Source organism: Tenrec ecaudatus, chromosome 17 (genome assembly GCF_050624435.1).
Source record: "Tenrec ecaudatus isolate mTenEca1 chromosome 17, mTenEca1.hap1, whole genome shotgun sequence".
Classification (NCBI taxonomy): domain Eukaryota; kingdom Metazoa; phylum Chordata; class Mammalia; order Afrosoricida; family Tenrecidae; genus Tenrec; species Tenrec ecaudatus.
In genome coordinates, this window is record NC_134546.1 from 15,574,773 (window position 1) to 15,587,465 (window position 12,693).

General features: G+C 50.2%; 1 protein-coding gene across 2 annotated transcripts in view; it reads left to right on the forward strand.

Annotated features, from left to right (window-relative positions):
* ARHGAP25 (Rho GTPase activating protein 25) overlaps nt 1-12,693 on the forward strand; it is a 60,890-nt gene that overhangs the window by 22,427 nt on the left and 25,770 nt on the right. Inside the window, exon 1 of one of the 2 annotated variants that reach the window (XM_075535391.1) lies at nt 1,518-1,670. The exons of the other annotated variant lie outside the window; for it this stretch is intronic. Within the exon in view, the coding sequence (XP_075391506.1) occupies nt 1,559-1,670 (112 nt within the window). The 5' untranslated portion in view covers nt 1,518-1,558. Of the gene's footprint in view, nt 1-1,517; nt 1,671-12,693 lie in introns of those variants that run through there. 2 annotated transcript variants of the gene reach the window in all.

A 12,693-nucleotide genomic window follows, 5' to 3' on the forward strand; every position in this document is an offset into this window, starting at 1 on the left:
AGAACCAGCTGGATAGAAGAGGCAGATCTTAATTAATTAAAATGACAGCAACAACAAAATATTACAAGGGGGGGGGGGGAAACCACATAGAATTGCAAGGGTGAAAAGTGCCGGGCAGGAAAAGCACCTGATTCTCTGTGTGGGGGGAACCCCTTCTTTGCCAAGAAAGTGGGGGGAGAGCCCCTGAGAGAATAAGGCCCGAGTTTAGAGGTGGGAGAGGGAGCACCGGGATTTCATTCCCAGGGAATGGGGTGCACAAAGAGCCCGGGGCAGAAAGGAAAGCAGACTGTGGAAGTGTGTGGGAAAGGTAGCGACAGTGAACATGGGTCTTGCAAGGCTCAGGGCAATCATTGTGTGTGTGTGTGTGTGTGTGTGTGTGTGTGTGTGTGTGTGTGTGTGTGTGTGTGAAGCAGGACTGTGATGAAGTCAGCGTGCATCTTACAGCTCATTCAGGTTGCTGTATGGAGCAGGGTTGGGCTAGGGGGTGGCAGATCCAGGAAGGCAGGGGATCAGATGTGAAGCTCATGCCGTCCTCCAGGCAAACGGGGAAGGAGGAGCTTGTGGAGGTGGAGGTGGAGACAAGTGAATGGATTGACACCGCATTTCAGAGATGAGTATGTATGGAGAAGGCGGGATGCGCCCTGGTGGTGTCGTGGGTGACACATAGCCCTGCTCCCAGCCGGATCAGCCATTTGAAACCACCAACTACTCCTTAGGAAAAAGACGAGGCTTTGTCCTTCTGTCCAGAGTGACCGTCTCAGAAACTCACGGGGTATTTCTACCTAGTCCTGCAGGGTCGCCGTGAGCTAGAATGGACTGGCAGACTGAGAGGAATGCATGGTATCAAGGGTGAGCCCTAGAGCCCTGGATTGTTAGGAATGAACCAGGAGGAAAAAGCCACAGGCAGACAGCACGAAGCTGCCCCCCGGCCCTTCCTGGCAGCCCCGCCCTGCCCTGCCTGTGCCGTGTGCTAAGTCCATCTCAGGTCTCCAGGGCAAGTCAGCTGAGGCTGCTGCCCGTTTGCTAACCCTGCTCCATGGGCGGGGGCCTCTCCCTCTGCCCAACAACCACCTCCAAGACAACATCTCGGCCTGAGCTGCCTGCCACGCTGAAAGCCTTTCCAGAGGAGCGCAGGCTGGCTTCATAAACCCTAAGTGAAATCCTGTGTTGCTGCCAGACACATTGATATATGGAGCAGTGCTGGCAGAGGCTTGGGATGGGGGTGGGGGGTGGAGGTGGAGGGATGCTTTTTTTTTAAGCTCACCTCCAGGATAGCTCTTGAATGGCAGTTGACAATTAGCTGCTAAGTAAAAGGAGGCACTTACGCTTATTGCTGCCCTGACAGCTTTATGCTCCCTCTTTAAAAGCCAAGAGTCATGTGTGTAAAAGGTGAGGGTGGTGGGGGGAGAGAGGGGAGGGCCTGGGCAGGTGCCGACAGATCCCTTGGTTTCCGCATCCGCATCATCGGAGTGGGAACTCGCGTCTGTGCGGCATGTGCTGATCCAGACAGCCATTCCAGCGTGGGGTGGAGAGAAGGCCCCAGGCGGGCCAGCCGGCCATGCCTCGTATCCCCAGGATGCCTCGCTGGGAACTGGGCTGTGGCTTGCCGGCCCTGGTGCTGCTCTTTTGCTGGGATTTCAGGAGGAAAACCCCCAAGCGCCGAAAGAAAGGTACTTCTTTCTCATTTGGGGAGCAGGCCCTGGCGGGTGTGGGAGGGAGGGCTGGAGGGTAGGTCTCCCAGTGACCAGGGCTGGGGAGGAGGCAGGGGCTGGAGGGGCCTTGGTCTGAAGCCAGGGGAGTGACAGACGAGGCAAGAGGACAAGGGTGGCAGCAGCTCTACCATGTTCGCTGCCCCGAGCCAGCCCCACGCGTGGGGTTTTCTGCCAGCTCTGAAGTGGGGGCTGGAGGCACGAAGACGGGAAGGTGTCCTGGGGGCAGAGCCTGGACGCTGCCAGTCTCTGTGGTCATAGGACCAACCCCTTCCTGTGGTTTTGCTCGAAATGGGTCCCTCTGCCCTGAGCTTTAGGACTGGGGATAAAGGAAGGGGAGCGTGGGGGGTGGCCTGGGCAGCCCCTGGAAGACGGTGCGAGAGGAGCCGGAATTTCACCGAGACCACTTCAGGCCATCAGCAGATTAGAATCTCGGGGCAGACACACGGGACCTCCAACTAGTCATCAAATCGCAGTCTCTGAGTTCCCCTCTGTAAGGTGGTGGGATTCTAACCTAGCTCGTAGGGCTCTGCTGGGGGCTATATACGATAGGGCATCTGAAAGCGCCTTAGGCAGTTCCTGGCTGGTGCCCAACTAGGTTAATTAAACGCAAATAATTAGATGAGTTAGTGATTAGGGTTATTATGCTATACACAATACATTCAAATAAAATAATTAAAATGTCTCCCGATTAAGGTAGAAATGTCTCCCCTAACGGTGTGTAGCCCAGACGCGGTGTATCTATCAGCTCTGAATGGGTGAATGAGTTCATTTGATCCTCCCCTTCTGGCAAACCAAACCAAACCAAACTCTCTGCATGGGGTCGATGCCAACTCCTGGCGACTCTGCTGGCAGAGGGTAACAGACTCAGAAGGACACTAGGATGGGCTTTATCTAGAAGGCGTGGCTCAGAAGGCAACTGGGTGGCCCCTGGCTGCCTTTGGGAAGGTGAATGGTCTGGGAGTAGCTCTCCCCCACTGGGCTTGGTCTTCTCCTTCCTTGTTCCTTCCCTAGATCCTTTGGGATGTTCCTGCTCATCTCTTTCCTACACCTCACCCTTTTTCAACCTTTCAGGGGGTGATGAGGATTCCAAAGTGGGTGGCACACAGGATTGGCTCGAGGCATATGTTAGAATCTGACCCCCTCATGTGAGGTCTGAGATAAAGGGAGACAAATTCTGGCCTCAATGAGCTAAGGACACCAGGATGCTCTTTCTCTCGCATCAGAGAGGGGTGATCTTGACACACACACACACACACACACACACACACACACACACCCAGAGTCTCAAGAGAATGGAGTTATTTCTTATTAAAAAGGAGATCTTTCAACTGACTTGCAGGCTAGGGAGGTAAAGCTCAGAGTCTTATCATAGAGGTGATCTTCAGCGTCATGTGATCATAAGAAAGTATGTGCAGATGGAAGGTCAAGTCCTGCGGTCACTCAAACTCCAAAGGACAGGGAGAGAAGTTGGAGTCCACTGAGGAACCAGCGAGCCAACTTGGGACCTGAGAGAAAACGGTGTCCCCAAAAGTCATTTGACAAGTGTCCCCGCAAAGAAGCCCCTTGCTGTGTTGTGCGCTAGCTATAGAGCCATTAAGAGGAAGACTGAGGACTTGACCCCAGTTTCAGTGTGGGGATGCTTGTCCTCGGTGCAGGGACCCCAGATTCTATTCTGGTCAATGCACCTCCTGCAGGGTCACCCTGACAACGCCCCCTCCCTCCACCTCTGGTCAGTGGAAGTTTGTGGGATTTGTGATTCTGAATAGGTTTCCACAGTGCTTTCAAACCAAGACAGAGGGGCTTGGTGATCTAACTCAGAAAAGCAGCCAAGGAGAACCCAATAGATCCCAACAGCCCGGCCCACCACGGACCGTGGGCACGATGAAGGATGGGGTGGGGGACATGTTTTTCTGAGGTGCATGTTTTCTCAATAGGTCAGAAAGCAACTCCACGGACCCTTATAATAACCACAGATTGTTTAAAGTCAAGGTTACGTGTCCCCGTGGCCCAGAGCAGACCTGAAGGAGTTCAGGGAGTGAGAGAGCCTGATCAGAGTGAATGGGCAGAGAGCAGGAATGATCTGAGACAGCAGGTAGTGGCAGGTCTTCTTGGGAGGAGTCCATCGTGGGCCAGGCACCGTGCCAAGGGACAAAAATAGAGGATGAGCCAGTCGGCCTGTCTGCTTTTGCGGAGACCACATGGAAGAGGGATGCTTAAAAAAAAAAATCATCATCAAATCTCAGGAGATGTGATCAAATGGAGTCCTACAGGGTTAGTCTGAGCACCGTGCTTAGGACTCCATCTGCCAGAGGAGGGTGGCTGAGCTCTGCCCCAGGAACCCCAAGCCCTGGCCTCAGGGCAGGACATCTGAACTCCTGTGTTCGTGTGTGGTTTCAGGAACAAAGCCCACCCCCCTTCCTTCTATCAAGGTCTCTAGCTACCAAGGAGCCTGGCCTGCAGCAGATGCTCCGTTTGTATTTGGTGAATGGTTTTGTGAGTTTCAGTGGAAGGAATCTGCAAGAAACAGAGTTTTATCAGAAAACAAAAGGGCTGCAATCATTTATCCGGCAGCATCAAGGGTAGGAACAGAACCTAGCCAAAGGGTATTCAGAATCCCTGAAGGAACTCTACTGGCATGGTGGTTATGAATGGGGCTGCGGTTTGAAAGCCCCGGCCTCTCCTCGGGAGAAAGACTGGGCTTTCTACTCCCACGAAAAAAGTTGCCGCCTCGGAAACTCACAGAGGCAGTTCTGCCCTGGCCTCTGGGGTCACTATGAGCTGGCATCCACCTGGCGGCAGTGAGTTTGAGGAGCCCTGGAGGCATCCTGGAGCATCCTGGTTGGGCTGCTGACTACAGGGTTAGCGGTTTGAAACCACCAGTCACTCTGCGGGAGAAAGATTGGGCTTTCTACTCCCTTGAAGAGTTGCAGTCTGGGAAGCTCACAGAGGTCGAGCTACCCAGTCCCTGTGAGTTAGCATCGACTTGAGGACACTGCGTTAGAAGGTGCTTGCAATTAAGGAGAGGTGCTGTGGGCAATACTGAGGCTCATAATTTGGGATGTGGGGTTGGGTTAAGTGCAAGGCTTTGGTGTTCATGGCTTTGTGTTCTCAGCAGTGAGCAGTGTCTGGTGCGTAGCTGATGGACGGGCGGAAGGTGGCTGCCCATGAGGCAAGCCGCAGGAGAAGCAGGGGTTGGGTTGAGGGGAGATCGAGATGGAGAAAAAAGCTGAGAGAACGGGTGGGTTCCTTGGCAGCCTCTAGGGGTTCAAAGCAGGTTCCTTTCCAATGCCCTTGGAAACAACATTGGGGAAGACACAGAAGTGTGAAGGGGCACGGTCACACCATCTGTCCGTGGAAGGGGGTATGTGCTCTCTGATGCCAAGGAGGTTTCAGCAGAGCTTTCTAACCAAGACTGAATCGGTTTCTCAGTGTGATTCTCCTAGGACAGCCTCGCTCCCCTGAGCAGGTGCATTGCTCTGGTGGGAAAGCATGAATGACTCGGCACAATTTTCTGGGCCTCTTTTGGACCAGGGCAGTTTTCTGTTTCTAGAAAATCATCTTCATAATAAGCTTCCATATTATTCTGTGTCCTCCATGAAAGTGGATCAAGAGTCCGCCTTTGGAGTCCCACCAAACAATGAATACCATTGTCTTTGAAGCTGACCCTTGACCTCAAATTTCACTGCACACCGCCCCCACCCCCCCGAGCCACTATTTTGATTGGTCCTTTTTGTTGTTGTGGAAGATACCCTAGTGCAATGGTTCTCAACCTGTGGGTCAAGACCCCTTTGGGGGTCGAACAACCCTTTCACAGGGGTCACCGATTCATCACAGAACCAAAAAGACAGTGACAAAGTAGCAACGAACATGAACATGATGTTTTGGTTGGGGGTCACCACCACACTCATGTATGAAAGGGTCGTGGCGTGAGGAAGGTTGAGACTAAGACAGTGTCTAAGAGAACTTGGCTGTAGCCCTCCACTGACCACCAAGACATGCTTTGTTTGCACAGACCTGCCCATGGGTGAACCAGAACCGTAGCAAGGCTGACAGTTTAAAACTACTAATCCGGAGAGGTCTGAGGGGCCAGCCCCAATCCCAACTACATGGACACCTGCCCCTCCCCCCAGGAGAATTTATCTGAGAGGATGGCACTGAATCTGCTGCTCTGGGAGAGGGATCTGTCTGATCGGAGCACACGGGAGCAGATGAAGGGGGAGGAAGAGAGAGTGGAGCACATCCTGGCCCACCAGGCCTTGAGGACGATGATCCCAAACAGAGCAGCACAGAGAGGACCACACAGCCAGCCCCACTATGAGACACAACATCCCTCACTGACCCATAGCCCTACAGGGGACAACACGGGGACACAGTGTGGGAATTGCACCCGATCTGATTCCCCCACATCGAGGAAAAACACTAAGGGCGTGCAACAGAACAGGGAATGCTGAAGGCGGACATTGGGGCCAGGGCATGGTGCCCCAACAGACTGGACTGGAAAACACTCTTAAAGGCCAACAAACAGTCCTTGAACTAACTACAAGTTTTTCTTTCTTGTGTTTTGTTTTGACTTTTTGTCATTGGTTTGTTATTGTTGTTGTTTTGTTGTATATTGTTGCATGGTTTTGTTCTGTCTTGTTTTTGTGCATGTTATTATCTCCTCAGGTCTGTCTAAGATAGGCTGGATGAACAATCTACAGGATAAAACAACAGGATCAGCAGTTCCGGGGGGACATGGGAGAGGGGGAGGTGGGGGCGGGGGAAAGGTAGTGGTGTTAACAAACCCAGGGAAAAGGGAAGAGCAAGTGAACCAAATCAGTGGTGAGGAGGGTATGGGAGGCCTGGTAGGGCTTGATCAAGGGTAATGTAACCAAGAGAAATTACTGAAACCCAAATGAAGACTGAGCATGATAGTGGGACAAGAGGAAAGTCAAAGGAAATAGAGGAAAGAGCTAGGAGGCAAAGGGCATATATAGAGGTCTAAATAAAGGCATGTGCATATGTAAATATATTTATATATGAGGATGGGGAAATAGATCTATGTGCATATATCTATAGGTTTAGTATTGGGGTAGCTGGTGGACATTGGGCCTCCACTCAAGTATTCCCTCAATGCAAGAATACTTTGTTCTATTAAACTGGCATTCTATGATGCTCACCTTCCCGACACAATTGCTGAAGAAAAAGCGGGTGGTAAGTGAATGTGGTGGGGAGGGCTGGTGGTGCCCGGCTATCAAAAGACATAGCGCCTGGGATCTTGAAGGCTTGGGGGTAGGCAGGCAGCCATCTGGCTCAGAGGCAGCGGGGCCCACATGGAGGGGGCATGCCGGCCTGTGTGGTCACTGTGAAGGATCATTTGCCAAGTGTCAGAGAATGGAAAGTCGCATCGTTGTGTGCTCACTTCCCTGATGCGGTCACTGAAGACAAATGGGTGCGTAGGCGGATGTGGTGGGGAAAGCTGATGGTGACCGGCTATCAGAGGATGTGGCGTCTGGGGTCTTGGAGGCTTGGGGGTGGACCAGCGGCCGTCTAGCTCGGGGGCGGCTGGACCCGCGTGGAGGGGGCTCGCCAGTGCAATCGCGGGGTGTGGGCAGGGGATCAGGGAATTGGGTGTGGGGCCTCGTCCGAGTGGAGAATCAAGTGTCATTGTGAGTGGGTGGGTGGGGGAGTACGGGGTGGAGACCCAGGGCACATCTGTGGGTAGTTGGACATCCCCTTACAGAGGGGTCTCTGGGAGGAGATGAGTCAGTCAGGGTGTGAAGTAGCAATGATGAAACATACAACTTTCCTCTAGCTCCTAAATGCTTCTCTCCCCCACTATCATGATCCCAATTCTACCTTACAAATCTGGCTAGACCAGAAGATGTACACTGAAACAGACAGGAACTGGAAACACAGGGAATCCAGGGCGGACGATCTCTTCAGGACAGTGGTGTGAGTGGTGATACTGGGAGGGTGGAGGGAGGGGGAACCAATGATAAGGATCTACATATAACCTCCTCCCTGGGGGATGGACAACAGAAAAGTGGGTGAAGGGAGACGTCAGACAGTACAAGATATGACAAAATAGTAATTTATAAATTATCAAGGATTCATGTGGGAGGAGGAGCAGGGAGGAAGGGAAAACAATGAGGAGTGGATGCCAGGGGCTTAGATGAAGAACAAATGTTTTGAGAATGATGTGGGCAATGAATGTACAAATGTGTTTTGCACAATTGATGTATGTATGGGTTGTGATCAGAGTTGTATGAGCCTCTAATGAAATGATTTAAAAGCAAAATAAAAAATAACTACCAATCCTTCCACAGGAGCACTGTGAGGCTATCTATAGCAGACATCCTAAGGAAGACTATGTAATGTCACTGTAGGAGTTTATCAAAGTATACATACACATGTGTGTGTACATATATGGGACTGTGTGAATACATACATACATACATGCATATATACACACACATATTATGAGCAAGATCTGGACTAGATATGCAGACTGGTAAGTGATCAGTTTGTAAATGATACCTGGATGGTCCAGGACCAGGCAGTGGTCCATTATATTGTCACCTTGTGACCCTACTTAACCTACTCAAGCACCCAGCAACAACAACTGATGCTACCCACATCCATGGAGTTGGATGGACTTTCTCCAGGAGAACGTCTAGAATGATCTGAGAAGAAGCTTGAGTTGGAAGCTTAGGGAATGATACGTCAAGCAATTAGAAGTTCGAGAATGGATGGGTTTGTAGCCACACAGGGAGAAAGTCTGAGGAGGAGGGAGAGGTGACACTCACTTCTCTGCGGGGAAGTCTAATGGGGTGTACAATCACCATAGGCTGAGATTTTGCCCTTAAGAGGAGCCCGGAGAATGTTTGAATCTGCCGTCTACTTTGCAGGAGAAAGGTGCGATGGCAGTCTATTTCCATAAAGATTTACAGTTTTGAGGAACGCTTTGGAATAGTTCTCCTCTGCCCTGCAGATTACAGTGAGTCCAGACAAGACTTGGCAGCAGGAGACTCGATTTCTTTGGGTTCTTTGAGATCTTACTGAGCAAATTCACTGGAGAGAAGGGGGCAGATGAACCGAGCTTGCAATGGGCTGAGCACGGATGACTTTCAAGAGTCCACGTATTAATGAGTGTGCTGGTGACGAAAGGGAAGGCAAATATTCTTTGTTTGCATAAGAAATGGAGTAGATTCTCTTTTTAAAAAATTGGAGAAAAATGCAGACCCACGTGGCCCTTTCCGATTGAAAGAGGAAATTTAAGACGCAGCAAAAAAAAAGAGCACACCACATCCTCCCCAAAATCCTTTAATCAACTAAAAGTCAAAGAGCTTGCCTTCGGAATCAAGCCATCTGTTTCCAAAGTGCAGCGTGGAACAGGAATGTGGGAGGCATTTCCATTAGAAACATGGATGGGGAGCAATTGGAGGGAAGGAGGCCCAATCAGACCCAAGCAAATCTAAAACCCAGCCGGATAAATTACATTAGCTGTCAACTTGAAAATAATCCTCGGTTCTTTGGGATCACTTGGGCAATGACTCCTAGCCTCTGGCTGGTGGTCATGACCACTGGATTTGGGGTGGGGACTCATTGAGTCTCTGGGATGGCAACTTTGCTCCCTTGGCTTTAGGTGGTCCCATTTGTCCATCTGAGTGATGATCCCACCCTCTTAATCCTTGAAGACCTCATTATTCTGTCCGTTGGGTTTGCTACCCTGCCCCTTCAGCTTTGGGTTGTGACCCCATTGGCACTCATGAACAGCACCCTTATACACCAGAACCACGTGGGTGAAGGTCTGCCTCTCTCAGACCTAGAAGGTTGACTTCGTCCACCCTCTGAAACGAACACAGCCAGCATTCCTAGTTCCTTCAAACTATTTTTTCATCTCCAAAATGCTTCACGGTGGTCCTTTTCTGTTCTTAGAGGAAAAACCAATGCAGCTCCCTCGGTGTGTTTCCTGCTCTTTAGGAGACTAGGTGTCCAAATTTGGGATGCTTGATCCCTCTCTGTTGGCTCTGGAAGAAGGTTCTTGTCTCTCGCGGCTTCTGTGATCACCACGTGGCTTGCCGTCACGCGTCCCCCAGCTCTGCTTGCTTGTTTAGTCGCTCTTCAATCTCAAAAGAGATTGGCTCAAGAACACCCTACATTATCCCCTCCATATTGTCATACGGAAGACCGCCCACTCCCAAATGGCATGATAACCAAATGCACACCCTCACATTGATTCTGACTTGAAGTGACCCTCCATATATTTCTGAGACTATAAATCCTTATTTCTGAGCCTGTAAAGCCTCGTCTTTCTCCGGCGGTGTGCCAGCTAGTAGGTTTAAATCACCAACTTTACCGTCCAGCATGAGGCTCACTCCGCCTCCAGGGTTTCCTTAACACACAAACAGAAAGGTGATGATTTACAGCACATGTTTTGAGGATTACAATTCAATTCATAACACCTTTTTCAAAGAGGACTTAATAAATGGCAAAGGGTCTGTAATTAAAGGAAGATGACTTCAATCTTATCCTTTTCCTGTGGTGGGAAACCAATCTACACAGTGTCTTTCAGAGACAAATACTATATGATGGTTGATTTTTTAAAATTTTTTAAATGTATTGTTTTCAGTGACACTGCCATTTTTATATCTCAGTCGTGAGCGATTGGATTGAAGCAGGACCCAGGTCTGACCCTTCCTCTGTAGAACCCCTCCCACGTGGCCTCTGGCTGGCCCATGCCAGGATACTCAATAAATGTGGCCTTCACAGTGAGGAGATTCCTGCAGTTGATGTTGCCGTTCATGCTACCCAGTTGGTATCTCCGTGCCTAGCAGAATGGAGCTCTGTCCTGCACTAGCCCCTTGACAGGTTTCCAACCTGACCACTGTGATGCTTAAGTTCTTTTGTTTAGAGTAAACTATCCTCGCTATCCACAGCAGAGGGGAGGTGCACAGGTAGACCAGGCATTATGGGAAGAGACTGCAGTAGAAACCGGTGGGAGGGGCTGTGGGCCTAGGAGCTTGCCACAGCTCTTCCCTGATGGAGACCCCCATCCACGAGGGACCGGAGTGGTGTGGAAAGCCAAACTACACTGGTGCTGACTCAGTCACCCCATGCGGTTTTCAAACTTGTGACTTTTAGGAAGCAAGTTGCTTGGCCTTTCTTCTGAGGCAATTCTGTGTGGGTGGGTTCAAACCACCAAGCTACTGCTTACTAGTGGAACACTTACCCACTTGCGCCACAGAGAGTGCTTGAGAAATGCCAAGTGTCTAAGAGCTGGTATCCTCGGGACTAAAGTGCAGTGAGACCAAGCCCAATCTGTGAGCAGGGGAATCCCGGGAGGAAGCTTCGGCCAGGTCTTCTGAGCGTTTGGGCCTTTGAGAGGCATGCGGGGCCATGGGAGAATGGGTAGCCGATCCCTTCATGGTTGTCCTCTGACTTATAACCTAACCTAGTTGTACCGCTGGGGCAGGGGACTTGGAGAACCAAGAGCTCACAGGGCAGGGGCTGTGGGGGAAGGCCAGGCCCCCACAACTAATCACATGTTCGATAAGTGCAATTGTAGGGTATATATATATATATATATATATATATATATATATATATATGTCATAGCAAATAAGGAGAGATAGAAGAGAGATTGAAATAATGGAGTCAGACACAATTCATGGTAGCATGTTCAGCTCCTCTTGTTCGGGCCAGGAGAGCGGGTCAGGGGAAGGGGGACAAGGAGTGAGTACCAGGAGAGAGCTCTTTATTTTTAACCAAAGCTTATATAGCTTGGGGAGGGGGGTCATGCAAGCCCACTAATTACAGGTAAAGACATCACAGGAAAGGGTTGTACTATAGGTAGGTAATACAGTAATGGGGGAGGACAATCTAGGGGTATACATGCAATAGGAAGGGGAGGGATTGGGGACACACATATGACAAGAAGGGCAGATCCTAGATACAGGGAGGCAGCCTGACTTTGAACTGTTCTCTGGCTCACTATAGAAACCATTATCACTATAGAAACCATTGTCACTGTAGAAACCATTATCAGAGGGCTCCACCTGTGGTGGGGACCAGACAGTAGTCTGAAGGCAGAAATGCATCTGACCTCCCACCATGTGCTGGGAAATAGCCTCTAATGTTTGGCATATCTTTGGGGGAGACAAAGCTGGGGAAAAGTCTCTTTTTATCCCACAAGGGGTGGAGTCAGTTTACACATACCTTGCTGAGGCACTGTCATTTGCAAAAGAAAAATATTTTTGGGAAGCAGTTTGCATCTCATCAAGTCATAAGAAGATGTCGAAGCCACTTGACCCAGTAATGCTGCGGTGGGAATTGGCCCTAAGGAAGCAGTCTGAATGAGTGAAAATCCTTACGTGTCTCTAACCACATGTTAATTCATCAATGAAACAATTCATTAGAAGTGATACATTGGAGAAGTAGGTGAAGAGAGACTTACATTGGAGAAGTGGGTGAAGAGAGACTTCGGACGGTGTAATATATAACAAAATAAGCAAATGTGAAGAAAGCTGATGGTGCCCGACTATCAAGAGATAGTGTTTGGGGTCTTAAAGGCTTGAAGGTAAACAAGCAACCATCTAGCTCAGAAGCAACAAAGCCCACATGGAAGAAGCACACCAGCCTGTGCGATCATGAGGTGTTGAAGGGTTTAGGTATCAGGCATCAAAGAACAAAATATCTTACCATAGTAAATGAGGAGGGGAGTGCGGAGTGGAGACCCAAAGCCCATTTGTAGGCCACTGGAGATCCCCTTGCAGAGGACTCTCGGGGAGAAGATGAGCCAGACAGGGTGTGATTTAGCAACGATGAAAAATGCAACTTTCCTCTAGTTCCTAAATGCTTCCCCCCACCCCCCACACACACCACTATCATGAGCCTAATTCTACTTTGCAAGTGTGGCTAGACCAGAGGATGGACACTGGTACAGATAGGAACTGGAAACACAGGGACTCCAGGGCGGATGACCCTTCAGGACCAGTGG